Source organism: Loxodonta africana, chromosome 23 (genome assembly GCF_030014295.1).
Source record: "Loxodonta africana isolate mLoxAfr1 chromosome 23, mLoxAfr1.hap2, whole genome shotgun sequence".
NCBI classification, from domain to species: domain Eukaryota; kingdom Metazoa; phylum Chordata; class Mammalia; order Proboscidea; family Elephantidae; genus Loxodonta; species Loxodonta africana.
This window is the reverse complement of record NC_087364.1, coordinates 5092340-5119748: the sequence shown is the minus strand read 5'-3', so window position 1 is coordinate 5119748 and position 27409 is coordinate 5092340. Positions and strand designations below refer to the sequence as shown.

At 40.5% G+C, this 27409-nt stretch overlaps 1 protein-coding gene across 1 annotated transcript in view; it reads left to right on the top strand.

Moving 5' to 3' along the window:
- Nucleotides 1–27409, top strand: part of MYO16 (myosin XVI) — a 561325-nt gene that overhangs the window by 414908 nt on the left and 119008 nt on the right. The window contains exon 27 of the mRNA XM_023553192.2: nucleotides 22112–22214. Within this exon, the coding sequence (XP_023408960.2) occupies nucleotides 22112–22214 (103 nt within the window). The remainder of the gene's footprint in view (nucleotides 1–22111; nucleotides 22215–27409) is intronic.

The window sequence follows — 27409 nt, the reverse complement described above, 5'->3', positions numbered from 1 at the left end:
GCAATGATTGTGAAGAGGGCACAGGGCTGGATAGTGTTTCCTTCTGTTGTACATAGGGTCACTATGAGTCTGAACTGATTCTACGACACCTAATAACAACAAAAAAATATTCATCAAACAATCCAGATGAATAAGAGGAAAAGAGAGCTATTAGGTCACAATTTTGTGGGGCACAGCAGCCTGAAGAAGAAAAGATAGCTTTGCCAATCTCTCCAGATAACTGCAGTTATTCCTTTTACCTAGGGGTTGATGGCACTAACACAACTCTCCACTCTTCACTGATACAAGGAAGGACAGTGAGAAACTTTGCGAAGACTTTGACCTCGCTCATGGTGATCGTGTCAATTACATGAAAATGGTCAATACCCCTTAAAAAATTAAATAAAAGAAAAATAAGCAAAGAAGGGCTATGAAGAATTGCTGCACTTTTACACTGATAACTAATAAAATATGCTACATGGTGGTACAATCATGAGTTTTTATATATTTGTCATCACCAGCAAAACCAGCATGCATGAGTTATTATTAAAATAATCATTAAATTTTTGTTTTTTTCCCATCTTCTCTCATTCTTTCCTGTCTTCAGTTCTCCTTTCTCTCTTCCTCATTCAACGAGATGTTTGTTGAATGTTTTCAATATGCCAGATAGTATGGGACACTTTAGGGATAGAAATATGAAATTCATAGAACATTCTCTGCCTCACATGTCAAGGAAGATAGAAAATGGCAAAATAGAGTGATGAGATAGAAGACTTCTAAGAAAGGGGTATGAGACCAGGCAATGCAGATGTACCTAAAAAGCCAAATCCATTGCCGTTAAGTCAATTCCGACTCATAGCAACCTTACAGGGACAGAGTGGAACTGCCCCTTTGGGTTTCCAAGGCTGTAAATCTTTACACAAGCAGACTGCCACATCTTTCTCCTGTGGTGTGGCTGGTAGGTTCAGACCGCCAACCTTTTGATTAGCAGCTGAGCGCTTTAACCACTGCACCACCAGGGTTCCTTTTCTAGGTGTGAGGGGAGGGATTAATAATGTTTCCTGGAGTAGATGCCATTGAGCTGAGTCTTGATAAGCACTTAGAGTTAGCTAGTAAAGAAATCAAAGAAAGGTTGCCCACACAAGCAAGAGCAGAAGCGCAATCATGACAGGGAAAGGTGAATTCAGTAAATTTCCACATGGTAGGAGTGCATGATACTGAATGATTCCCCCATTACCATCAAGTCAATTTCGACTCATAGCGATCTTAAAGAATAGGGTAGAACTGCCTGATAAGGTTTCCAAGGAGTGACTGGTGGATTTGAACTGCTGACCTTTTGGTCAGCAGCTGAGCTCTTAACTACTGAGCCACAAGGGCTCCCTTAAATGATTAGGCAGGTGTTTAACTAGGAAAAAGCAAAGCAGGGACTTCATCATGAAGGACCCTCTATGCCATGCCAAAGAGCTAGAATTACATGAAGAAGAAAAAGAGTTGCTGAAGGATGTTTGGCAAAACAGTGTGAAAAAGTAACTAGCTAGAACAAGATAAGTGGATTTAGGAGACTATTGCAACAATCTAGAAAAAAAGTGATCGGGGCTTTATGAAGAGAACATATATTGAGATAAAGAAAAAGGGATAAACTTCAGAAATGTTTCTGATGTAAAATAACACTCGTTGATGAGCCAGTCTTGACAACCTCCCAGGTTTCCAGTTAGGGAGGTGAACGGATGTTGGATCCCATGGAGTAGCATCATGGTCAACCGTGAGCAGGGGAAGGGGAATGAGACTTGTCGAGATGTCCATGGGATATCTAAGGCACCACGTCCAGTAGGCAATTTAATATATTGGTCTGAAGTTCCGGAAAGTGATGGTTGTGTTTTACATACATAAAATTTTAAGCCATTAACATATAAATGATTGTGATAGCCTTGAATGTGTTTGAGATTGCCCAGGAGGGCCAAAAAGCAAATGCTGAGAGCACACACACTTAGCTGAAGGATGGAGGACATGGCATCTCTAAAGGAGACTGAGAAGTTGTGAGACAGGTAAGAGGAAAACAAAAAAGTGGGAGGATAACCAGGGAGAAGACTGTGTCAAGGAGGTGGAGGTCATTAGGTTCATATGTTACAGAAAGACTGAATTATGTGAAACTGAAGAGTGTGGTGGGGGGAAAGTCCCTGAAATGTTGTCACTGGATTTGACATATAGTGTTGTTAGCTGTCTTGACTTAAGGTGTTTTGATGAAGTGGTGTGCACATTAAACCACATTAAATAGAAACCCGATTGCAGAGACTTGGAGAATATATTGAAGATCAAATGAACAGCATTTGATTATTAATAGAAAATGAGCCCTTCACTTGCTGAGCCTTGGTTACCACACCATATTGTGTTAAAGTATAATTTTCAAAAAGGTAAAAACAAGATTGTTACAAAAATATAGAATGAATACTGTCTTAGGCTGGGTTCTCTAGAGAAGCAAAACCAGTGAATCTTGTGTGTGTGTGTGTGTGTGTGTACTTTTTATCAAGGAAATGGCTCATGTGGTTGTAGAGGCTGGAAGGTCCCAAGTCCGTGGGTCAGGCATCAAGCTAGAGGCTTCTCCTGGCTCGCGTAACTGCAGGGGTGACAAACCCAAGCTCAGCAGGTCGGAGGGCAGGCTGCTGGCTCAAGTTCCAAGAACCAGAGTTCAGAAGATGATGAGACAAATGCAGGATCCAGAGCAGAGCAAAAGCCAGAAAGTTCATATATATTGGATGCAAGCCATACCTCCAAGGAAACTCCCTTTTGACTCATAGCAGATCTCATAATGGAGGAGATTACACTATATCAGATCTCATCATGGAGGTAATTACATCATTACATAATTGCCAAACTACATCATAACTGCCAAACCACTGAGAATCATGGCCCAGCCAAGTTGACACACAACCTTAACCATCACAAACACATATCAAAGAGTTTATTTAGCTTATTATGTGAGAGAACAGATGAGATGTTAAAAGCATTCAAATGGGTAATTTATAGGGATTTGTATTCTCAATGAACAGAATTTGTGCTTTCAAAACAGATATCATTTCTGTTGCTATGGACAGGAAATATTTGCACTGTTATCAGTTATCTGCAGCTTCAGCTTTATCGCTATAGAGCTATTAAACTAGCCTAGTCAGAAACAATCAAGAAATGGGTAATTCCCAGAGGGCTCACTAGACAACACTCAGCATTCCACTGAAAGGACACCCAAAGGCAGAGCTGTGTCTTGTTCAAAATTTTTTTCCTCCAGTACCAAGTACAGGTTTTACATGTCATCTTAGTCTCAGTGGACAATTATCAAAAGAAGTCATGTAAGGCATAACAACAATAGATAGGAACAAGAACCTTTAAGTGTGTGGCATGTTGAATGTGTGGGGTATGTAAATGGCACTAAAAAACCAGAATATTTTGCATATTATTAACTCCTTAGGGTTTTAACTGGTGTTGACTTTATTCATTCCTTCCTTTGAGTTAAGACTTTCTTTGCAAATACTGGTGCCTCTAAGTAATCATAAACTTGAATCTTCAAGATATCTTAAATATCATGAATCTTTTGTTATTTAGAGTTATTCAGTAAATACTTTCATATGATGGTAATACACAATCAAAATTTAATACTACAATTATTAGCATCTGTGGTTTTCCTTCAACTATAAGTGTACTAGATTCTAATTCTTAGTGTTGCTAGACCCCTTACATTTAGCAAAACATCTCTGTTATATCACTAAAAAGAATCATCTGTATTTAAATTGTCACTGAAGAGAAATAGAAATTTTACTTTTTTTTTTAAATTGTAAATATGTGTAACAAAACATTTGCTATTTCTGCAATTTTCACATGTACAGTTCAGTGGTGCTTATTAGCTCATCATGTTGCTCAACCATCACCTTTACAAAATTCCATTCTTTATGCTTAAATTTATCATTCTGATCGTGTGACCTTAAAACGTACACGTCTGTTGCATGACATATAGCAGTCAACTGCCATTAGAATTTACTATGGTTTCCAATGTTTAATATCCATCACCACTCTCAGTTTATCATACTGGGGTGGCTTGCATGTTGCTATGATGCTGGAAGCTATGCCACTGGTATTTCAAATACTAGCAGGTTCACCCATGGTGGACAGGTAGCAGCTGAGCTTCCAGACTAAAATAGACTAGGAAGAAGGACCTGGAGATCTAATTCTTAAAAATTTGGCTGGTGAAAACTTTAAGAATAGCAGCAGAACATTGTCTGATATCATACGAGAAGATGAGCCCCTCAGGTTGGAAGGCACCCAAAATACAAGCTTTTGGGACTTATGTTTGCTGATGTGGCATGACTTAAAATGAGAAGAAACAACTGCAAACATCCATTAGTAATCAGAGTATGGAATATATGAAATATGAATCTAAAAAATTGGAAGTCATCAAAAATGAAATGGAATACAGAAAGATTGATAACCTAGGCATTAGTGAGCTGAAATGGACTGGTATTGGCCATATTGAATCAGACAATCATATTGTTTGCTCTGCCGAGAACAACAAATTGAAGAGAAATGGTGTTGCATTCATCACCAGAAACAGCATTTCAAGATCTATCCTGAAATACAACAGTGTCAATGATAGGATAATATCTATATGCCTACAAGGAAGACCAGTTAATACCACTATTATTCAAATTTACGCACCAACAACTAAGGCAAAAGATGAAGAAATTGATGATTTCTACCAATTTCTGTAGTCTGAAATTGATCAAAACTGCAATCAAGATGCATCGATAATTACTAGTGAATGGAACGCAAAAGTTGGAAACAGAGAAGGATCAGTAGTTGGAAAATACGGCCTTGGTGATAGAAACAACACTGGAGATCACATGATAGAATTTTTTAAGAGCAATGATCTATTCATTGGAAATACTTTTTTTCAACAATGTAACTGGCGACTATACACAGGACCTCGCCAGGTGGTATACACAGGAATCAAATTGCCTATGTCTGTGGAAGGAGATGAAGGAGAAGCTCAATGTCATCAGTCAGAACAAGGCCAGGGGCCAACTGCGGAACAGATCATCAGTTGATGATAAGCAAGTTCAAGTTGAAGCTGAAGAAAATTAAAACAAGTCCGCAAGAGCCAAAGTATGACCTTGAGTGTATTCTACCTGAATTTGGAGACCATCTCAAGAATAGATTTGACACATTGAACACTAACGATCGAAGACCAGAGGAATTGTGGGATGACATCAAGAACATCATACATGAAGAAACAAAAGGTCATTAAAAAGACAGGAAAGAAAGAAAAGACCAAAATGGAGATCAAAAGAAGCTTTGAAACTTGCTAAAGAGAGTGAAAGAAATAATGAAGTAAAAGAGCTGAACAGAAGATTTCAAAGGATGGCTCGAGAAGAGAAAGTAAAGTATTATAATGAAATGTGCAAAGACCTGGAGTTAGAACACCATAAGGAAAAAACACACTTGGCGTTTCTCAAGCTGAAAACAGTCGAAGAAAATATTCAAGCTTTGAATTGTAATATTGAAGGATTCAATGGGCAAAATATTGAATGACACAGGAAGCATCAAAAGAAGATGGGAGGAATTCAGAGTCACTGTACCAAAAAGGAATCAATTGATATTCATCCATTTCAGGAGGTAACATGTGACTAAGAACTGAGGGCACCGAAGGAAGAAGTCCAAGCTGTAGTGAAGGCAATGGTGAAAAATAAGCCTCCAGGAATGACAAAATACCAATTGAGGTATTTCAACAAACAGATCCAGTGCTGGAAGCACTCATTCATCTATGCCAAGAAATTTCAAAGACAGCTACTTTGCCAACCAACTGAAAGAGATCCATATTAGTGCCCGTTCCAAAGAAAGCTATTCCAACAGAATGAGGAAGTTATTGAACAATATCGTTAATGTCACAAGCAAGTAAGATTTTTCTGAAGAAAATTCAAAAATGGCTGCAGCAGTACATCGACAGGGAAATGCCTGAAATTCAAGCTGGATAGAGAAGAGGGTGTGGAATGAGGAATATCATTGCTTAAGTCAGGTGGATCCTGGCTAAAAGCAGAGAATACTAGAAAGATGTTTACCTGTATTTTATTAACTATGCTAATGAATTCAACTGTGTGGATTGTATCATTGTGAAGAATGAGAATTCCAGAACACGTAATTGTGCTCAGGTGGAACCTGTGCATAGATCAAGAAGTAGTCGTTCGAACAGAACAAGGGGATGCTGCATGCTTTAAAAACAGGAAAGCTGTGCGTCGGGGTTGCATCCTTTCACCATACTTATTTGATCTATATGCTGAGCAAGCCTGAGAAGCTGGACTATATGAAGAAGAACTTGGCATCAAGATTGGAAGAAGACTCATTAACAACCTGCAATAGGCAGATGACACAACCTTGCTTGCTGAAAGTGAAGAGGACTTGAAGCACTTACCGATGAAGATCAAAGACTACAGTCTTCAGTATGGATTACACCTCAACATAAAGATAACAAAAGTTCTTACAACTGGACCAATAAGCAATGTCATGATAAATGGAGGAAAGACTGAAGTTGTCAAGAATTTCTTTTTACTTGGATCCACAATCAACGTCCAAGCAGCAATCAAAAAAATCAAAGTACATATTGCATTGGGCAAATCCGCTGAAAAAGACCTCTTTAAAGTGTTAAAAAGTGAAGATGTCACTTTGAGGACTAAGGTGTACCTCACCCAAACTATGGTGATTTCAGTTGCCTCATATGCATGCAAAAGCTGGAGAATGACTATAGAAGACTAAAAAAGAATTGATGCATTTGAATTATGGTGTTGTTGAAGAATATTGAAGGTACCGTGGACTGCCAGAAGAACGAACAAGTGTGTCTTGGAAGAAGTACAGCCAGAATGCTTCCTACAAGCGAGGATGGTGAGATCTCATATACTTTGGACATGTTATCAGGAGGGATCAGTCCCTGGAGAAGGACATCATTCTTGGTAAAGTAGAGGATCAGCAAAAAAAGAGGAAGACCCTCAATGAGATGGATTGACACAGTGGCTGCAATAATGGGCTCAAACATAGCAGTGGTTGTGAGGATGGTGTAGGACCAGGCAGTGTTTCATTCTGTCATACATAGGGTCTCTATGAGTCAGAACTGACTCAATGGCACCTTACAACAACAATAACTGTGTTTAATGTATTACAAATGTTCATTTTATCTTTATATGCATTTGTCATTGGCTATATTTTAAAATTAATACTCTCCAAAATTAATAAACATAATTCCGTTCAGATGCCAAACCCAAAGTCTTGATTCAGCCCTTGTCACACACTTTAAAAAGCAGATGTTCAAAAGAAAGTCCCATTACTGTTTAAGTAGTTTATCTAATTTCAGCACCAGGCTGTTCCTTTCAAGATAATTTAAATTTAATTTTATTCATGATTTGTAACCAATTGTAATGGCAATGGTGTCCTGAACAGGATGTTCATAAGATAGTAAGTAGCTCAGTGAAATGTCTGAAAAGACATATATGCTTTTTAAAATAATAGCATACGCGTAATTAATCAACAGCATTCATAAAACTTTTTAGATATTTTCAAGGGGAAGAATAGCCTCCTGTATTTAGTAGGGAGAAGAAACACTGCAAAAACATAACACATATCTTCAACAAATAAGTCTATCTGTGTTAGCTTCCTGTCCTTCCTGAAAGATTGGAGGTCAGACTGACCCTGGTGGATATTTGATTAGGGAACAGATTGTTTTAGAAATGGCATAATTTTACTTAAACCACATAGTTTAAATAGATCTCTTTTTCAGGCCTAGACAACAAAAGAACATCTGTTCTTTCCAGTTCCTCTAAACAAGTTGTTCTTGTACCTGATAAATACAAGCTATGGCTCAGCCAGTAAACTGTGAAATGCGTGGAAGATGAAGGAATAAAGCCCATCAATTTGAATGTACGGGACTGACTGTGCTTAGCTGCCTCCTAGGTGTGTGCAGCTAGATCAGAAAGCAGTGTGATTGGTCCCTTTGCCTGCAGCCATTATTTCAGCTCCATCACATATTCAGCCCTCCATGAGGGCACAGGTTTAAATGTTCCCTGTAGTACTTGGCCCCGGAGTTTTGCACATGTACAGATGGGGTATCTGTGTACAATAAAATAAAACATAACCTAGAACTCTTAGAAGTAACGAAAAACCTAGCTAAAATAAAGATTACCATTTTGCAAAGGCTGCTCAGGAAATGGAACATGTTAAGTTGGTAATTTAGTGTTTTACTTTAATCCATTTACTGTATAATAGAATGTTGTTGTATTGCACAATTAAAATGAAACAGTGGGACCAGCTTTGAGTAAGGGAACTTGAGAGCATTCTCATGTAAATTCTTAGCAGATGCTCTGATTTCATTTTTTATCTGCATAGTGGTGTTGGATAATCCCAGGAGCTGAAATAAAATTCAGCATTTTTTTTTCTTTAACTTCCATATTGTCTGCGATGCGAGACTCCCCTGCTTAGTTACATGGAGCACATGAACGAACACTGCGGGACTAAGACTATGTCTCCTGGCTGTTTGCTTTGCTACAGGGTTTGGAATTGAGATGCTTTAGAAAAAGTCTCTATGGGGGAAGTGAAAGCATCCTACACTGGGGTCATTCATACCCATTATCTTCATTATTCTGGATTTTCACACATTACGGCTAGTTAGGATGTTTGTAGATATCACAAAACACACACACACACCACACCGTCAGATAGAATTCATACAAAGTGAGAACTGGAAAACCATCCTGATGATTTTCAGATGAAGGGTAATGAACTCTTCCAAGGCCTTGCAGGTTCAATAATTACTCAGGGATTCTCTTCCCTCCCTCTAGTTGGTTCCTTTACCTTCCTCTGGGTCTTTGCCAGCAGTGATGTGAAAGTCAGAGTCTACAATTTTGGATGCTGTGGTTTGGAGTCTTAACAGATAAATGCCTAATAAATATGATTAGATATTAAAATAATAACATAATAATATCATAAGAATAATAGTAAAAAATAACAACCATTACAATAAGAGAAAATGACCCTGATTCACAAGACTCAGAATTTAAGGGAAAAGCAGCCTATAGAATGAAGTCTTGCTCTTTTTATTTTATTACTTATAATATTTCTCATTTATACATTATCTTCTCAAGCCCAAAAACAAAATGGACAACTGCCTGTTTTTTACCCCATCTCCTGTATTGATTTAGTAGAAGCCACACGTAACTTAAAATCCTACAGCCTGGAATAGGATCCCAGCTCTTCTGTAAACTAACTCTTTGAACATTCATTCTGAGGTGTGTGAGAATTCAGTGATTGATAAGGAATAATCTATCGCAGTATCTGGAATTCAGAGTACTTTATAAATCTTCTTTTTGCTTTCTTCCCATCCTTTAGCTCCCCTTCCCTCTTTTCCTCTCACTTTCCTCCCTTCTACCCGTTTTCCTTCCTTCTTCATTTTTCAATTCCAGTGAATTGAACTTGGGTGTTAGGGGAGTCCCTAATCTCAAGAGACCTGGCATTGAGATGAGGGGATGTCAACAGGAGCCGATCTCCTGCCACTGCCTCCCTTCTCTTCCCAAGGCCACTGCTCCTACAGGTCTCTGAAACCAGGGAGTACATGGGGTAGACATTATGACAATTTGAAATGCTGCAAGGTCTTTGTTTAAATGGCCGACCCATACTTCTCAAAATTGACAGCAGCCTATTCTCCTAAATTGGAATGAGAAGGAGAATTAGTTTTGACCAGCAGCGTAAGCGGTAAGTCTGGGATTGTCCTGAAAATATAAATATGTCCTAGAGTCATCTGTAAATCATGTGAGCATAGCTATGCCTAAGATAGGCCCCAATGGATGTAAACATAAACTCAAGACCAAATTCTAAGTCCTAAACGCTCCAGCAGGCCCAAAGGCTGTTGCCAAATGCAGCGGATGCACCCTTTCTGTCCTTTCTGCAGTTATCAGGAAGAAACCATTGGTATTAGAAAGAGAAATGAAATGGAATGAATACCAGGCTGACAAGGGGGCGGTGATGGTTCAGTGGTAGATTTCTCGCCTTCTGAGCGGGATACCTGGGTTTGATTCCCAGCCAATCCACCTCAAGTCCAGCCACTACCCATCTGCTATTTGAGGCTGGTGTGTTGCTGTGACGCTGAACAGGTTTCGGCAGAGATTCCAGACTGAGACCTGGTTTGATTTGACTTCAGTGCAGAGGGCCTATGGGAAAGTGGTAGAAGATGAAGCAGAAACCATGGGCAGACACCACATGATAAAAGATTTTCTATGCTATGCTGAGCAGTATGGGTTTTATCCTGCATTGTGAGTATGGGAATCTTGTACTATTCAAAGGAGACCCACAGCGTAATGGACAGTTCAGACAGTAAAAGCTTGAACTCACCCTGCAGTAAAGAGCCCTGGTGTCTCGGTGGTTAAGTGGGGGGCTGCTAATGAGAGAAAGGTGTAGAATCTGCTTCCATAAAGATTTGTCGCTGTTGCTGTTGTTAGGTGCCAGCAAGCTGGTTCCGACTGATAGCCACCCCATGTGGTACAGAAGGAAACACTGCCCAGTCCTTTGCCATTCTCCCAGCCATTGTTATGCTTGAGCCCATTGTTGCAGCCATTGTGTCAATCCATCTCGTTGAGGGTCTTCCTCTTTTTCACCGACCCTCTACTTTACTAATCATGATGCCCTTCTTCAAGGACTGATCCCTCCTGATATAACATTTCCAAAGTATGTGGGACACAGCTTCGCCATCCTCACTTCTAAGGAGCACTCTGGCTGTTCTTCTTCCAAGAGAGATTTCTTTGTTCTTCTGACCATCCATGGTATATTCAGTATACCTTGGAAACCCTCTAGAGCAGTTCTACTCTGGCCTATAAGGTCAGTCGAGTCAGAATCGACTTGATGGCAACAGGTTTAAAGCTGCAATGGTAGATGGCTTTTTTTTTTTTTTACACCAAGAGTCATGAGTTGAAGGGAAAGAATAAGAATGTTTAGAGAATGCAATAGATCTTTGTGTGAGCTAGATGATTTTTGAAAACTTTGTCTCTTTACTTCCACATTCTTTTCCTTGAAGAAAAAAAAAGCTCTCTTCTCTAGTTAAAAATCACTCCGCAAATCCTATCTTTCTCTCTCTCTGTTTTGTTTCTCTTTCTCATTCTCCCCCACCTGCCACTTGGAGATAGGTTTTATTTCTCTCTCAAGCCCACTTCCTCTCCTCTTTCTGCATACCTCTCACTATTTTCATGATGTATGTCAGTCCTGTTGCTAGGCAGCCGTAAAGCTCAGCCCACTGCTCAGGCTTCTGAATGCTGGAAATTAGCCCCAAATAGCTAGAAAATCACCCTTCTGCACCTGCACCATGTTTACTGTGAGAGCATGAATATGAGGAGCAAAATGAACAATCCAGGCAAGTTCATAAAATGGGTAAAATGAGTCCCTATTTAACCGTAGCCAGCCAGCTACATTTGTGGTGTACACTAGGTACAAAAAACCAGCCAGTGCCCTGTGGGAATATATCAAGGAAATAGTTAAGGAGGAAAGTACCTTCTTGTTCTATCTGAACTAAAAATTAGTAAAGGAAATAATCTGGAGAAAAACAGAAATATACAAAAATACACAGGAACAGAATGTAGCCTTTGTATAGTTGCACAAATGCTGCTGGTTGCAAGCTTTATCAGCTCTTCCTTGTCTCTTAAAAAGCAAAACACCCAAAATCTTTCATTGACTGTATTTTGCCCTGAATCTCTTGACCTTTTCTTTCTTTATGTCATGAATTACCTGAGCTAAGAGCTTCTACTACTTCACCATCTGCTGCTCCTGGGTGCCTCAGCAGTCTGACCTCTACCATGTTTCTCTAGCGTTGCCCTTGGTTCCCCAGTCACCAGAGTGTGCAGCTTCTTCTCAGTCCTGGTATTCTTTCATGTCTCTGCAGCATTTAGCACCACTGACCAAATTTTCAAATTCTCTTGTCCATTGGCTGCTCTGAAATTGCCCAATTCCAGTCCTTTTTCCACTCCCCCCCCCCGCCCCTTTCCTATGCCTTCTTTTCTCTCTCCTTCACTCCTTGACTGGCTGCCTTCTCTTTTAATCCTCCTATTGGATCTCAAAGTCACAGAGAGGGGAGACTGAGAAAGAGAAATGAAACAGAGAGAGAGAAGAACAGGCTTTGCCGGCATGGTTTCTGACTAGAGCGGAGGACTTTTATAACTCCTACAACATTCTGTTTTTCTCCTTCCTGTGATTATCCGGTCCATTCCTGGGGGATAAGGAAGTTAATGGTCCTCCCCAAATATTATTTTGTTATTCACAATAAAGTGATTGAAATTTTCCCATAATATGGGAAAATTCATAAGGTCTTGAAATAAGAAAACCACATCATTTCTGAGATACGATTTTGGCAAAAAAGTCATGCTTTATATTTGAGCATGTGCAGTGAAGTTAAAACTCTGTTTTACACATTATTTGTAACCTCTGTATTGCTTAAATTTGTTAAGGGTTATAGGACTGACACGTTCACCAGAGAATTCACTGAGAATGAAGAGACGAAGTCAATGTTTAGCAAACAGAAACAATCTCAAAGGATCTGAGGGGAAAGACATTAGCTTGATAATACATATGATTCTAGAATTTTCTTGTTGCTCTTTTTAAAGAATTAAAAGTCACTTATTTTTAATCTGGGAGATTTGGTGGCGCAGCGGTTAAGAGCCTGGCTGCTAAACAAAAGGTTGACAGTTCGAATCTACCAGCTGCTCGTTGGAAACTCTATGGGGCAGTTCTACGCTGTCCTGTAGGGTCACTATGAGTCAGAGGGGACTCAACGGCAACAGGTTTTGTTTTGTTTTTTATGTTTAATGTGATTTTTAAGTTTGCTGCATAAGCTCTTTTTTATCTTTAGATCCATGAGAGACAGAATGTCAACATTCTTAAAACGAAAAGGAACAGTCATTTTAAGGAAAGAAACATTTATCTCTTTTATGTGTTTCAACTCCCTTAGACTCTACACCTCCTGTACACTTCGCAATTGCTGTTAGCCTTTCTCTCCTGCTTCTTCAATTTCAACTTGTCTTTCTTAAAATATAAAGCCAAAAGCCGAACGCATTGCTGTTGAGTGGATTCCAAATCATGATGACTCCACCTGTGCAGAGGAGAACGGCTTCGTAGGGTTTTCAAGGCTGTGACCTTTCGGACGCAGATCTCCAAGCCTTTGTTCCAAGGCACCTCTGGGTGGCTTCAAACTGCCAACCTTTCGGTTAGTAGTCTAGCAGAGTGCTTGGCCATTTGCAGCACTCAGGGACTTAAAATGTAACCCATTGCGGTCAAGTCAATTCCAACCCATAGTGACCCTACAGGACAGAGTAGATCTGTCCCCGTGGGGTTTCCAAGGCTGTAAATCTTTACGGAAGCAGTTTGCCACATCTTTCAGAGCATCTGTTGAGTTGGAACCACCAACCTTCCCATTAACAGCCAAGCACTTAACTGCTGCACCACCAGGGCTCTTTCTTAAAATATATATGTGTGTATATATATATTTGTGTGTGTGTGTACGTGTATGTGTATATATATACACATATATATATATATATATATATATATATATATGTAATGTCTTGGAAGAAGTACAGCCAGAATGCAAGGATGGCGAGACTGTGTCCTACATACTTTGCACAGGTTGTCAGGAGGGATCAATCCCTGGAGAAGGACATTATGCTTGGCAAATTACAGAGTCAGTGGAAAAGAAGAAGACCCTCAATGAGGTGGATTGACACAGTGACTGCAGCAATGAGCTCAAGCATAACAACAATTGTGAGGATGGCGCAGGACCGGGCCGTGTTTTGTTCTGTTATGCGTGGGGTCCCTGTGAGTTGGAACCAATTTGAAAGCACCTAACAACAACATATGTATATAAAGCAAACCCGTTGCCATCAACTCACATTGACCCTATATGACAGAATAGAACAGCCCTGTAGAATTTCCAAAGAGCACCTGGTGGATTGGAACTGCCAACCTTTTAATTAGCAGCCAAGCTCTTAACCTCTGTGCCACCAGGGACCCCAAAATTAATATGACCTCAATGCTGCTCTTTCACTTATAATTTTGTATGAGTATTCCCTAGTATCATGGTGTCTGCTCTACTGGTAATGTTTCACTTCAGTGTTCTGTTGTCTTAGTCATCTAGTGCTGCTGTAACAGAAATACCACAAGTGGATGGCTTTAACTAAGAGAATTTTATTCTTCCACAGTCCAGTAGGCTAGAAGTCAGGCACCAGCTCCAGCTCCAGGGGATGGCTTTCTCTCTCTTTCGACTCTGGAGAAAGGTCCTTGTCATCAGTCTGAGAGCATCTCAGTGCAGGATCCTCAGGTCCAAAGGACATGCTCTGCTCCCAGTGCTGCTTTCTTGTTGGTATGAGGTTCCCATGTCTCTCTGCTCACTTCTCTCTTTTGTATATCGAAAGAGATTGGCTTAGGGCACTGTCTAATCTTTTAGACCTCGTCAGTATAACTGCCACTAATCCATCTTATTATGTCATAGTGATAGGATGTACAACACATAAGGAAATCACGTTAGAAGATAGAATGATAGACTATCATACAGTCTTACAAGGGAATCATGACCTAGCCAAGTTGACAGCTATTTTGGGGAGATGCAGTTCAATCCATGACATCCGTCCTCATTCCAAAGAAAGGTGATCCAACAGAATGTGGAAATTATTGAATATCATTGATATCACAGGCAAGTAAAATTTTGCTTGAAGATCATTCAAAAGCAGTTGCAGCAGTACATCAACAAGGAACTGCCGTAAGTTCAAACCGGGTTCAGACGAGGACATGGAAGGAGGGATAGCGTTGCTGATGTTAGATGGGTCTTGGCTGAAAGCGGAGAATACCAGAAAGATGTTTACCTGTGTTTTATTGACTGTACAAAGGCATTCGACTGTGTGGAGACTTAAAAATTATGGGTAACATTGCAAAGAATGGGAATTCTGGAACACTTAATTGTGCTCGTGCAAAACCTGTACGTAGACTAAGAGGCAGTCATTCTAACAGATCAAGGGGATACTACATGGTTTAAAATCAAGAAAGGAGTATGTCAAAGTTATATCCTTTCACCATACTTACTCAATCTGTACGCTGAGCAAATAACCCGAGAAACTAGACTATATGAAGACTATATGGCATCAGGATTGGTAGAAGACACATTAATAACCTGATGACACAACCATGCTTGCAGAAAGCAATGAGGACTTGAAGCACTTACTGATGAAGATCAAAGACTACAGTCTTCAGTATGGATTACACGTCAACATAACCTCAGCATAAATCCTCACAACTGGACCAATAAGCAATATCATGATAAATGGAGAAAAGATTGAAGTTGGCAAGGATTTCATTTTACTTGGATCCACAATCAGCACCCGTGAAAGTAGCTGTCAGGAAACCAAAGGACATTTTGTAGCGGGTATGTTTGCTGCAAAAGACCTCTTTAAAGTGTTAAAAAGCAAAGATGTCACTTTGAGGACTGAGGCACACCTAACCCAAGCCATGATATTTTCAATTGCCTCATATGCATGCAGAAGTTGGGCAATGAATAAGAAGACCAAAGTAGAATTAATGCCTTTGAATTATGGTGTTGGTGAAGAATATTGAATGGACTTCCAGAAGAACAAACAAGTCTATCTCAAAAGAAATACAGTCAGAGGAAGTGAGGATGGCAAGACTTCTTCTCAGCTGCTTTGGACCTGTTTTCAGGAGGGACCAGTCCCAGGAGAAGGACATCATGCTTGGTGAAGTAGAGGGTCAGTGAAAAAGAGGAAGACCCTCAACAAGATGGATTGACACAGTGGCTGCAACAATGGGCTCAAGCATGACGACAATTATGAGGATGGCACAGGACTAGGCAATGTTTCACTCTGTTCTACATAGGGTTGCTATGAGTCAAGCCAACTCGATGGCACCTAACAACAAACATCAGTTCCTTTCTACTGAAGGTGTATTGAAGACAGTTTTCATTTTTTAATCTTTGATTTGGAGAAAGTGCTTAATGAATAGTGCTTATGTTTAAAATTTTTCCAGTAACTGTGATAGAACTTACCTTGAAACCCCACACTTATTATGTATTGGCAATTTAGGATTCATACTGGCAAGAAGAAGGGTGAGCTGAAATTGGCCAGAGACACATTCAGAAGAAAAGTGAGAAAGATGAAAGCATCTGACATAGTTTTAGGGTTGGAATCCAAAGAGAGTACTGAGTTTCTCACATCATAACAGTAGTAGGCCGTTTTCATAAATGGTCAGTACTGCTGTATCCAGACAGGCAAACCACGATGGCAATGAAGAAACCAACCACAGTCAAGTATTTGGCTGCTATGGAGGCAATAAATCTGGCTCAGGATTATTGGCTAACATTTAGTCCATATCTCCTTCCTGGTTTCCATCTGAATCCTTTCTTTTTGGTTTTCATTAGTGGCATAGACTATTTCTCTTTATGCAGCATTAGTCTGGGGAAATAACTGCGCTTTCCAGCGTCCACTTCATCTTCAGTAAATGTCAGCTCGATCGGCCAAAAAATACTCTTTCTCCCGGATCTACATAAGTGTGTCAGAGAATGTTACTGGTTCAACCTCCAAATATATACACAACCCAACCAATTCCTACCATCTCCACTGCTATCATCCTGGTCTAATATCTCCTAGGTGAAATATGGGAATAGTCTCCAGATAGTCTCCCTGTCTCTTCTTTTACCCCACCACAGTCCACTCTCAACCTAATACTTTCAATGATTCTTTTAAAGTCAATTGATACAACTCCTCTGTTCAAACCCTTCTGATGGTTTCCTAGAGCTTTCTTAAAATCACCCTCTTGTGTTTACCTGTCTGAACTCATCTTCTACACCTTTCCTCTCACTTACTCTGCTGCAGCTGCACTTGCCTCCTTGAAATTCTTAAACAGACCAACCACTATCCCCACCCTGGCCTTTTGGACCTGCTGTTCTGTCAACCTGAGTTACTGTTCCCCTAGAGAACCCCATGGTGCACGCACTGGGTGAGAGCTACAGCTGCTGACCAAAAGATGGGTAGTTTGAATCCACCAGCCGCTCCTTGGAAACCATATGGGGCAATTTTTCTTTGTCCTGTAGGGTCACTACAAGTCGGAATTGACTCTATGGCAACAGGTTTGGATTTTGGTTTAGAGAACCCCATGGCTTCCTTCCTAATCTTCTGCTATTTGCTCATAATGAAGCCTTTCCTGCCTTTTTTTTTTTTTTAATTTTTTTTAGGATTATATCTCACATACTTCCTCATTTCCTTGTTTATTATCTCTCTCTCTTTCCATTGTAGAATACAAGGAGTTTTGTCCATTTGTTCTCTGCTGTTTTTCTCAGTATGTAGAAGAGTACCTGCTTTGGGCTCAGTAAATACTCATTGACTGATTGAATGAGCTTGAATCAATGAGCCGTGAGACCCTGTTTCTGGGCATGGAACTAAATTCCAATCATTCCAAACCAGGGCAAGACGAGTAGACCAGATTAGGTTTACAATCAGTTGGCTTATGACAGACACAGGGCAGATTTAACTCTGCACACAGGTAACTTCGATGGATCAAGACAGACAACAGAAGCTAGAAGGATGTGGGAAGTGAGAGCTCATAAATTCCATCTCCTATCACGCCTGTGCTCCAGACCCATTTATAGGCCAACCCCATTATTACCATTTGGTCCCATATTGAAGTTATTGTTAAAACATGTTTTAGTCTAGCGATAGAATGTGATCATGGTGTTCTATACCAGTGACACCACCTATGTATGACATTTACATTTCAAAGGACAAGATTTTTTTTTAATTGCACTAAAATACAAGTATCTCACCCTAAGACATCATTTTGTCTTTTTAGTTGAAATGTCAGAATTATACCATTTTAGTTGTCAAAAGAACAATATAAAATGAGGGGAAAAAAAGGTTCCAGGTATAGGACTTTAGTTCTGACTTGTTAATACTGTATTCAGATACATGAATTATGTCAATTAAATTCTTGCTTAGAATTAACAAAGTTCCAGAATGAGATAATTATAAGGCAAAAAGAAAAAAAAAAAGAAGAGAAGAAAAGATGATTTGAATGGTTTTGTTTCATTGTGTAACTCTGGCTAGATGGTACAAACACATTGATTTTCCGGAGGACATGAATGAATCTGTTTTTCGTTATGAGGTCTAGTTTGCCGTTAAAGAAGAGACCCAGTTGCCCAAAGGGCAGAGTACCCAGATTCCTATCTCCACATCTCTCCAGCATGTTTGGTACATGGAGGATTGCTGACGATTTCTCCCGCTTTCAGAGTCACTCTCTACCTTTTTCCCTCCAGAATCATCCACAGTCAGGGACTTGTTAGTTCTCAGCTAGGCTAGAGCAAAGGCCTCTGGTGGTGGAAAGAGGTTGGCTCTGGAGTCGGATTAGCCTGGGTTTAAATTCCAGCTTTGCTACTTTTATCATTTTTGTGAGCATAGGCAAGCAACTTAGTATCTGTGAGCACCTTTTTCTCACCATGAGAAGAGGAAGGTCATACAGGCCTCCGACATCTGTGAGAAGTAGGGAAAGTGGCATATGAAGAGGCACATTCAATGCTCTAGAAACATTACTTCCCTCCCCTCATTTCCGCCTCTGAGATTCCTTGGCCTCCCACCATTCGTACATGCCGTATGCAAAGGGAGCCCTGGTGGCGTGGTGGTTAAGTGCTACAGCTGCTAACCAGAAGGTCAGCAGTTCAGATCCACCAGGTGCTCATTGGAAACTCCATGGGGCAGTTCTACTCTGTCCTATAGGGCTGCTATGAGTCGGAATCAACTCTACGGCAACAGGTTTGGTTTAGTTTTTTTTTTTATGCAAAAGGAGCCCTGATGGTGCAGTGGTTAAGCTACTGGCTGCTAACCAAAAGGCCACAAGTTTCAATCCACCAGCCACTCCTTGGAGACCCTATGGGGCAGTTCTGCTCTGTCCTATAGAGTCGCTGTGAGTTGGTATTGACTTGACGGCACCAGGTTTACATCCAAAGGCAGTCCAGTAGACACTAAAATGTACAAATCTGGCCCCTTGCCCTGAGGAAGCTCACATACTTTGAGGACAGATAGGAATTAAAATGTTGGGCAATACAAAATAGAGTTTGTGAAGAAACTGTGAGAAGCATACACACGCAGTGCTGTGAGGGGCGAGAATTACTTGATAAGTGGTCTGCCAAAGGCTTCATAGTGAATTAGTAACAAAGTTGGAACCCAAAGCTCAGATTTCACATCCCCAATCCAGTCCCTTTCCTATTATAACACATTGTACAATTATATTACTTGTCACCTTCAGCCGTTCAAACGTCATAAAACATCCATGTTTTCTTAGAGCATACACTGATGTCACTTGCAGCATCTTTGGGGGATGTCCGTAACCTTTTAAGTGGTCTATACACAGTGTCTTTGCACAGTTTGCTCCAATTTCCGGACCCTACACACACACACACACACACACACACATGCGCACACGCACGCTCCATTTCCTCACTTTGCTCTGTTATACCCTGGAAATTCCCTTTTCTCTTCTGCAGCAACAAAAGAATGGCCAGTTTAAAAAAAAAATCATACCTGCTTCGGTGTCTCACATGTAGGAAATCACATCTGTGTAATCTATCCAAGAAAAAAATATCACTGGATGTTTCAGCCATCCACAGATGATTCCGGCGCATTTGGCCTGATAAAAGTAATGCACATGAATTTTATATCCTCGCCTCTGGACTACAATTTCAGAGTTCAGTCTCTATTGCTTATTATTTTTGCTATTTTTATACCCACAGTGTTGGATACATGAGCAAAAATCTATACATGAGAAGGGAGGGTTGTTGTTGATGATGTATTTATTTTGGCTGACTCGTGGTTAGCAAGATTATGAAGATTTTCAATCCAGGGAAAAATAATACGCTGGGTTTTGACCATGGCGATGAGAAGGAGTTAAGAAAGAGATAAGAAACGTCTTCTCTTGAAAAAGTCAAATAGTTTTATTTTTCCTACGTTATACCCCAGACTTGTAGTCACAGCTGCACTGTCCCACGTCCCAGGGATCTCATTTATCTGCAGTACTTGCAGAAATAGAGACATGGATATAAATTTTGTGGGGCTGTCAGTGGGACATATACCATAATACTCTCTCTGCACCATTAGAGGCGGTATCGTAATAAAGGTATGTAGCAATGCAGTTCCTTCCTTAATTGCCCTAAAGAAACAGAAAGAACTGATTTTTAGAAGATGCCATATATGCTGCAGTGAACTCTAGATGAAACGTTAAGGCATTCTAGAGAAAACGAGAGTAAACGTGTGATAAACAGTATATGTTCCCCCTTAAGTTTTGGTTTTGATTTCACGTCTGCTTCCAGTGCCCCCCAAGAAAGTGCAACCCAACGTAAAAGGGATAAACGTATAATACAAGGAGATATGGTTACCTGGATCTTTGCTCTTTAATTTTTTTCTCTTTTTTCAATGTTGGCTTATATATCAGGTTAAGTACTATGATGTAAAGGACCTGGTTTTACCCTAAGTAAGGTGGTTCTTGTCTTTGGGTTTGGAGAAATAACCCTTGGTGTAACTGGGGTGTCTTTGTCTGAGACTTCCAGGCCACACCTGAGGATTTGTGCTAGTGAGTGGGGGATGGCCACATGAGAAAACACTCCATCGGGAGGCTGATATCAACTAGCTTCAGGAGGCCTGATGCAGGACTGGCAAATAAAAGTCCTGAACACAGAGGCAGAGAGAGCTTCCTGGTTGACAACAATAGACGTTCTCAAGAGGGTAGCTGGTCCCTTGGGATATGGAAGCTGTGTTTTGGGAACCCTTCTGAACCTCACCCTGTGTGTCTCCCCTTTTATATCCTTTTCGGCTACAATAAACCTGGAGTCATATGTATGGTATACTCCTGTAAGTCATTCCAGTGAATTAGAGTGGTTAAGAGCTTGGCTGTTAACCAAAAAGTTGGCAGTTCAAATCCACCAGCTGATCCTTGGAAACCCTATGGGGCAATTCTACTCTGTCTTGTAGGGTTGCTATGAGTCAGAATTAACTCCACAGTGGTGGGTTAAAGGGGTCGTAAGAGCAGCTTAGACAGTAAGGATATCATGTGGACTCCCAGGCTTGCTGCTGGCATCCAGAAAGGTAGTGGGAAACCAGCCCTAAATTGGTGGCTATAAGGTCAGAAGGTTGGAGTGTCTTCTGGACTCCCCAAACGTAAGGCTGACGTTTGTCTATTTGGCAGTCTGAAGGACGATGTCCTTTAAACTTCTGAACTGTGACCTAGCTCCAGGTGGCGAGGATCAGAGACAGTGCTGCGGGTGGAGCTGGTGACAAGGATGGAGAAGTGGGGCTGTGAGGACTGGATCAATCCCCCCATTTTGGGGATTGGATTCCTGCCAATCCTTACCCCACAAATACCATAAGGGCAAAAGAAATGTTACAAAGATTCCTTAAGTTGACTGATGTAATTTCGAAAGTAACTTTTCTCAAAATCCATAGTAAATTGTTATCTTGACATGAATTTCAGCTAGGGAATAAAAATGTATCACTCAGAGGAGCTTTCCAAAATGAGAATGTCCGTCTAGAGTATTTAAAATACTCAGTACCTAATCTAGGTGGAGAACGCTACCCCTTCCTCTCATGTATGTGAAACCTCTGGATGTTTCTAGATTTTTTCAGTACAGATTCTAACTACATCTAGATTGACTCTAAGGTGATAACAGAGAATGCTTGAATTTCTTAAAAGGAGTGTATTTTTAAGAGCATATCAAGTATTTCAATGACAACTAATAGGAAATACTTTTTCTCTTCAGATTTTATTTTGATAAGTGATTTGTGTTACTGCATAATAACGTTAAACATGTGTTAAGCCTCTGACTCACTTTTTAAATCATTTTTCATTTAAAAGGTAAGGATTATCCACAATCACCCGTTAAATGCACAATGGATGGGGTAACCTGGGGGTTATCGGAATAAAGTCAGGATGCGGAAAAGTTTGAGAAACGCTGTAACAAAGACTGTTCTGTTGAACATAATCATTTGCTTGACAAACTCAGTCACTGGTTTCATGTCTCTGGTGCTTTTCACAGGTTTAAGCCATTGGCTGATACGTTCCTGGGTGAGAAAAGGAAACCGTCTGCTGAGGAGAAATGTCGGCTTATTCTCCAACAGTGTAAATTACAAGGCTGGCAGGTTGGTAACCCTCGAGGCCCTGAAATGTCAGGTTAGGATGTTAAGGAAGTTAGCTGAGTCTCTGTGAGAAGCCACCAGAGTATTACTGGCAAAAACAGAGTCTTTTGATGTGTTTGGCCAGGCAAGGCATGAAATGGATCCCCTGGAAATGCCTCCGTCTTTATGATTTACTGATTTTAGCAGCGTGTAGCAAACACAAGAAGGAAACCCAGTGTCTCTTTTGCAGGTGATGAGAAGTTTGTGGCACTCTAAGTTTGCCTATGTCTCCAGCTTTCTCACTAGAGCTTTTCAAAGGGTCCAAAAGGAAGCAGAAGTCAGAGGAACCAAAATATGAGAAACTCAGGTTGATGGCTTTTCGCAGAGTTGCTACCTCACAAGTGCTCTTTAGACCAGGACTTAGCACTCTCGTTCAAGTTTTGTGTAGGTCCCCCTTTTTTCTGTTGCCTGCTTCTCACCTCTTACACACTGAGAACCTCACTGCCCTTTGTACCTCCTTTGTGGCCCAAAGCTTCATAATTGCAAACGGTAAATTGTGTTCTGTGATCCTTTCGAATGGAACAGCTACTCTGCCACCTCTGGAGTTACAGCTGGCCGTTCTAGAAGGAGGAAGTTACAGGAGACAAAATAATATGGAGAAATACCAAAAAAAGCAAGGGACAGTTCTGGACTTTGTTGAAGATCTTAAACCACACCAGAATGCCCTTTTTGGCTAGTATTAAGGAGAGGAGAATCGAAATTTAAGAGAATAGATTAGGTGGTGTTAGAGAATGAAGAATGGGGAAGAGAACGAAGCCCACGACACCAGGAATTACTTGGAAGCGCCTAGCTATAAAACGACTGAAAGTGCATAGGTGGCAAATAGCATGGTAGTTAATAGCTTTGGCAATACATAACAATTAATGGAAAGCAGGCATAAATCTTATTAAAATAAAGATAGAGGCATCTTCTAAAAGGGAAAATGTATGATAATTGATAAAGCCAAAAACGAGGACTTTGCTTCACAAATGACATGGACAGATGGTTCAGAATTGCTGACTGTGCCTGAAAGTGGTCCAATTTAGGTAAAATCGGTAGAGGAAGCTGGATTGACACTCGTGCAGTCATCTGTCTGTGACAAGGAACAAAGAATCCTTGGCCTTGATGAGTAATGGTTTAATTGTACCACCCAGTCTCTTTTTTCATTTTCTTTTTTCTTTCCTTTTTTCTTAACTAATAATGGAAGTTGAACTTTAAATAGCAGTCTGAAGGAGGAAGCTTACACAGTCTGTAGTTGTCATGGATGCGCATCAGCGCTAAAAGATTGGATAAAAAAGGAAGGAGAAAGGAGGAATTACTAACAAAGAGTGCTGTCAGCTAACCAAGCGCGGGTCAGTGACAGAAGATGTGTGATTCACATATAGGAAGGATTATTTAACCAGCGTGTGGGTAACTAAACTTATCTCAACGGAATCATTGCTGGAACTTTTAGATAAGTAACTGGGTAGTAATGGTTCATGAATAAAATAATGCTAAGATTATCTTTTATCTGTTTGCTATCAAGAGTTATTGTTAGCTGCTGTCTGAGTTGGTCCCCACTCACAGCGACCCCATGTACAATGTGATCAGACCATTCTGACCCATAGAGTTTTCACTGGTTGATTTTTTGGAAGTTGATCTCCAGGCCTTTCTTCCTAGTCTGTCTTATTCTGGAAGCACCATTGAAACCTGTTCAGCATGAGAGTAACACGCAATCTGCCACTGACAGATGGGTGGAAGCTGCACTTGAGGTGCGTTGGCCAAGAACTGAACTCGGGTCTCCCACATGGAAGGCAAGAATTCTATCACTGAACCACCATTGCCCCCCTTTTTTGAAGAGTTCTCAGGTGGTACTCAGAAGTAGTATTTTTTTTAATTAATTTTGAAAAGGAAGCTTGACTTGTACAAGTGAGGGAAATCTGATGTAACTCTTCCTCTATGAAAGTGAGTGCAAGTAATGACCGTGTCTGACCAGCCGTCAGTCATTCCGATAAACTGCTGGAAAGCGTGAGAATGCCACGTAGGAGGGGTACCAGAATTTCCTTCTGCTTCAGATCAGCATGGAGACATCCTCTCTTCATTACCGTCCTGTTTGGACATGCCGTTTATTGATGTATTCATGGGTGTGGAGTCAGTATAAGGCATGAGAATTTTTTAATATTATTAAATAATCGTTCCTCTCTTCTCTATAGCTCTGCTTATGATGGTTGTTCTTCTGTGCCGTCAAGTCGATTCCAACTCTTGTCAACTCTACATGATAGGCAGAATTGCCCCATAGCGTTTCTTAGGTTGTAACCTTAACGGAAGCAGACCACCAGGTCTTGTCACCCATGGAGCCGCTAGTACTTTCTAACCGCGTACCTTCTGGTTAGCAGACAAACACTTAACCATTGCACCACCAGGGTTCCATCTGCTTGGGCTGCCAAACCTGTTGCCAAACCCTATAGGACAGAGTAGAACTGCCTCATAGGATTTCCAGTGAGTGACTGGTGGATTTGAACTGCTGACCTTTTGGTTAGCAGCGGAGTTCTTAACCACTGCGCCACCAGGGCTCCAAGACTGGAATTGCAGCTGAGGATGATTTTAAACGTACATTGGGACTTTGAAAAAGAGCATAGAAATAAAACATGAGAAAAGCCTCCCATTCCATTGGCCTAGTCAGTCTTATCCTCATATTTTAATTCCTCCAAAGGAGATTGAAAGTATGGGTGAAAAAAAGAAGCGTATTTGCTTTGCATGTTTGCTTGTGTACTCAGTGTTATCTAGTTAGGAAAGACTGCTTTCCTTCAGCTTTTCCCTTTCATATGCTTTATACCGTAAGACAAATAATTGACTTCGCAGAAACAAAAGCTTATTCATATTTCACTTCATGCTAGTCAGACGGCAAAAGAATTTTTTCAAAACATCATTTATTCTTGACCTGGAATGTGAGACTCTTCAGTTTCAAAAGCAAAGCATTGATTTGAAATGTGTTGATAGTTCCATGTAGAGCCGCTATTAATTCCATTCCAGGTTGTTAATCAGTACAACGATTAAATAAGGAGCTGTTTCCTGAAGCGACAGTAAAGTGTGTAATGGATGGTTAGGATGTCTGCAGCTCTGTTCCCAAATTGCCAAGAGTTATAATGTGTGTTTTTATTAAGCAGTCAGTTTTCATCCTTTGGCCCTGAATGGTTAGCATGAAATTAATAGTTATTCTTTTTCATTTTTTTTTTAAAGCTATACAGGAGGGTAGAAGGGGCTGGAGACATCTTTTGCTGTTTAAAGCTACATGGAGTGTCAGCTAGAAAATCTATTCTCTTAACTAAAAATGTGACCCTTTCATTGTCATTCTAATGGATGCTGGAGACCTTGTGAGGTTTTTCCGTCTCTCATTGCCTGTTATCAACTCTATGGGGCAGTTCTACTCTGTCCTATAGGGTCGCTATGAGTTGGTATCGACTTGACGGCACTGGGTTTGGTTTTGGTTTGGTTACCTGTAATCAAACCCTGTAAAGCCTTTGAATCAGCAGTATGGGGACCCTCAATCTGTGGTTCGAATGCTCTTAAACCTTGTAGCACTTCAATAGGCTCTCGTGGACCCCAGAATTTCCTATTGCTTCAGACGAGGATGGAGACATCCTCTCTTTGCTGCTGTCCTGTTTGGTACCAACTCACGCATGGTACATATTGTTGATGTAGTCATAGATTTGGAATCAGTATGAGAGGCACGAGAATTTTTTAGTATTTAATAAATAATGACCCAGTGCCATCAAGTCAATTCTGACTTATAGTGACCCTACAGGACAGAGTAGAACTTCACTGTAGGGTTTCCAAGGAGCACCTGATTGGTTAGAACTGCCGACATCTTGGTTAGCAGCTGTAGCCCTTAACCACTACGCCACCAGGGTTTCCTTAATAAATATTCGTTCCTCTCATCTGTAAGGTGTGTTATGACTATTCAGAGTTTTGTACTCGTTTTGTTTCATTTAAGCCTAATAACAACTCCATGCAGAAAAATGAAAGTAGGCTGGGTAAACATTAATGACTTCTTCCTATTTTATTTTTATTGTGCTTTAGGTGAAATTTACCGTGCAAATTAGTTTCTCTTTCAAAAATTTATATGTAGATTGTTTTATGATGTTGGTTGCAATCCTTGCAATACATCAGCACTCTCCCCCTTTCGCTTTCCACCCTGGGTTCCCCGTGTTCATTCGTCCAGGTTTCCAGTCCCCTTCTTGCCTTCCCACCTTTGGTTTGGGGCAGGTATTGCCCATTTGGTCTCGATACTTAATTGAACTAAGAAGCACTTAGCTCACATTTGTTCTTGTTTATTCCATAGGCCTGTCTAATCTTTGGCTGAAAGGTAGACTTTTGAAGTGGCTTCGGTTCTGAGTTGGCAGGGTGTCTGGGGACCATAGTCTCAGGGTTTCCTCCAGTCACAGTCAGACCAGTAAGTCTGGTCTTTTTTTAGTGACCTCATGTTAGATATGCGGAAATTGAGCCTCAGAGACAGCCTCTTGTCTTAGAGATCAGTGTACTGATTGGAATATTTGGTGCAGTTAATATTTAGTTTTAGTGGGAAGGCCACCACGCAGAGACCAGCATCTAGTTCTTCCTCCGCACTGTTCTTTCCACTGCATTTAACTCGATGTGTATCTTTTAATATAGCTATATAAAGTCCTTTTTTTTCCAGATTACAAAACTTGAAAGGGATAGATTATGCATCACAGAACTAGCTTTGATCAAAGGACTTATATATTCCTTTATTAGTCTTAGCAAATTATGCCTTGTAGTTAGTGTCTTTTTTATGTTTATAATTCAGCTGGTAAATGAAGGAAAAACAAGCTGACCACTTTCCGTAGTCCACCAATTCTCATCAGAATCTTTCTTACCCAAACTGTCAGCCAAAACCAAGTGACCCTTAAATAGCATGGTACCTCTAAACTCTAGTTCCTCACTGTGTCTCAGAAAAAGAGAAGGGAAGAAGGGAGAGAAAGAAAAGGATGAGAGAGAGAAGAGCCAGCATCAAGTAAAGATTCTCAGGACGTCTGACTTTGTGCAGTGTTTAATGTCATCAGTTCTCATTCTGAATGCTGAGCCCTGCGTGTTACTCAGGCGTCCAGAGAAAATTTACAGGGGCTGAGGGATGTGATGGAAATGTGAATCAGAGTAGCACTCGCCTCATGTGCCCTGCTTGA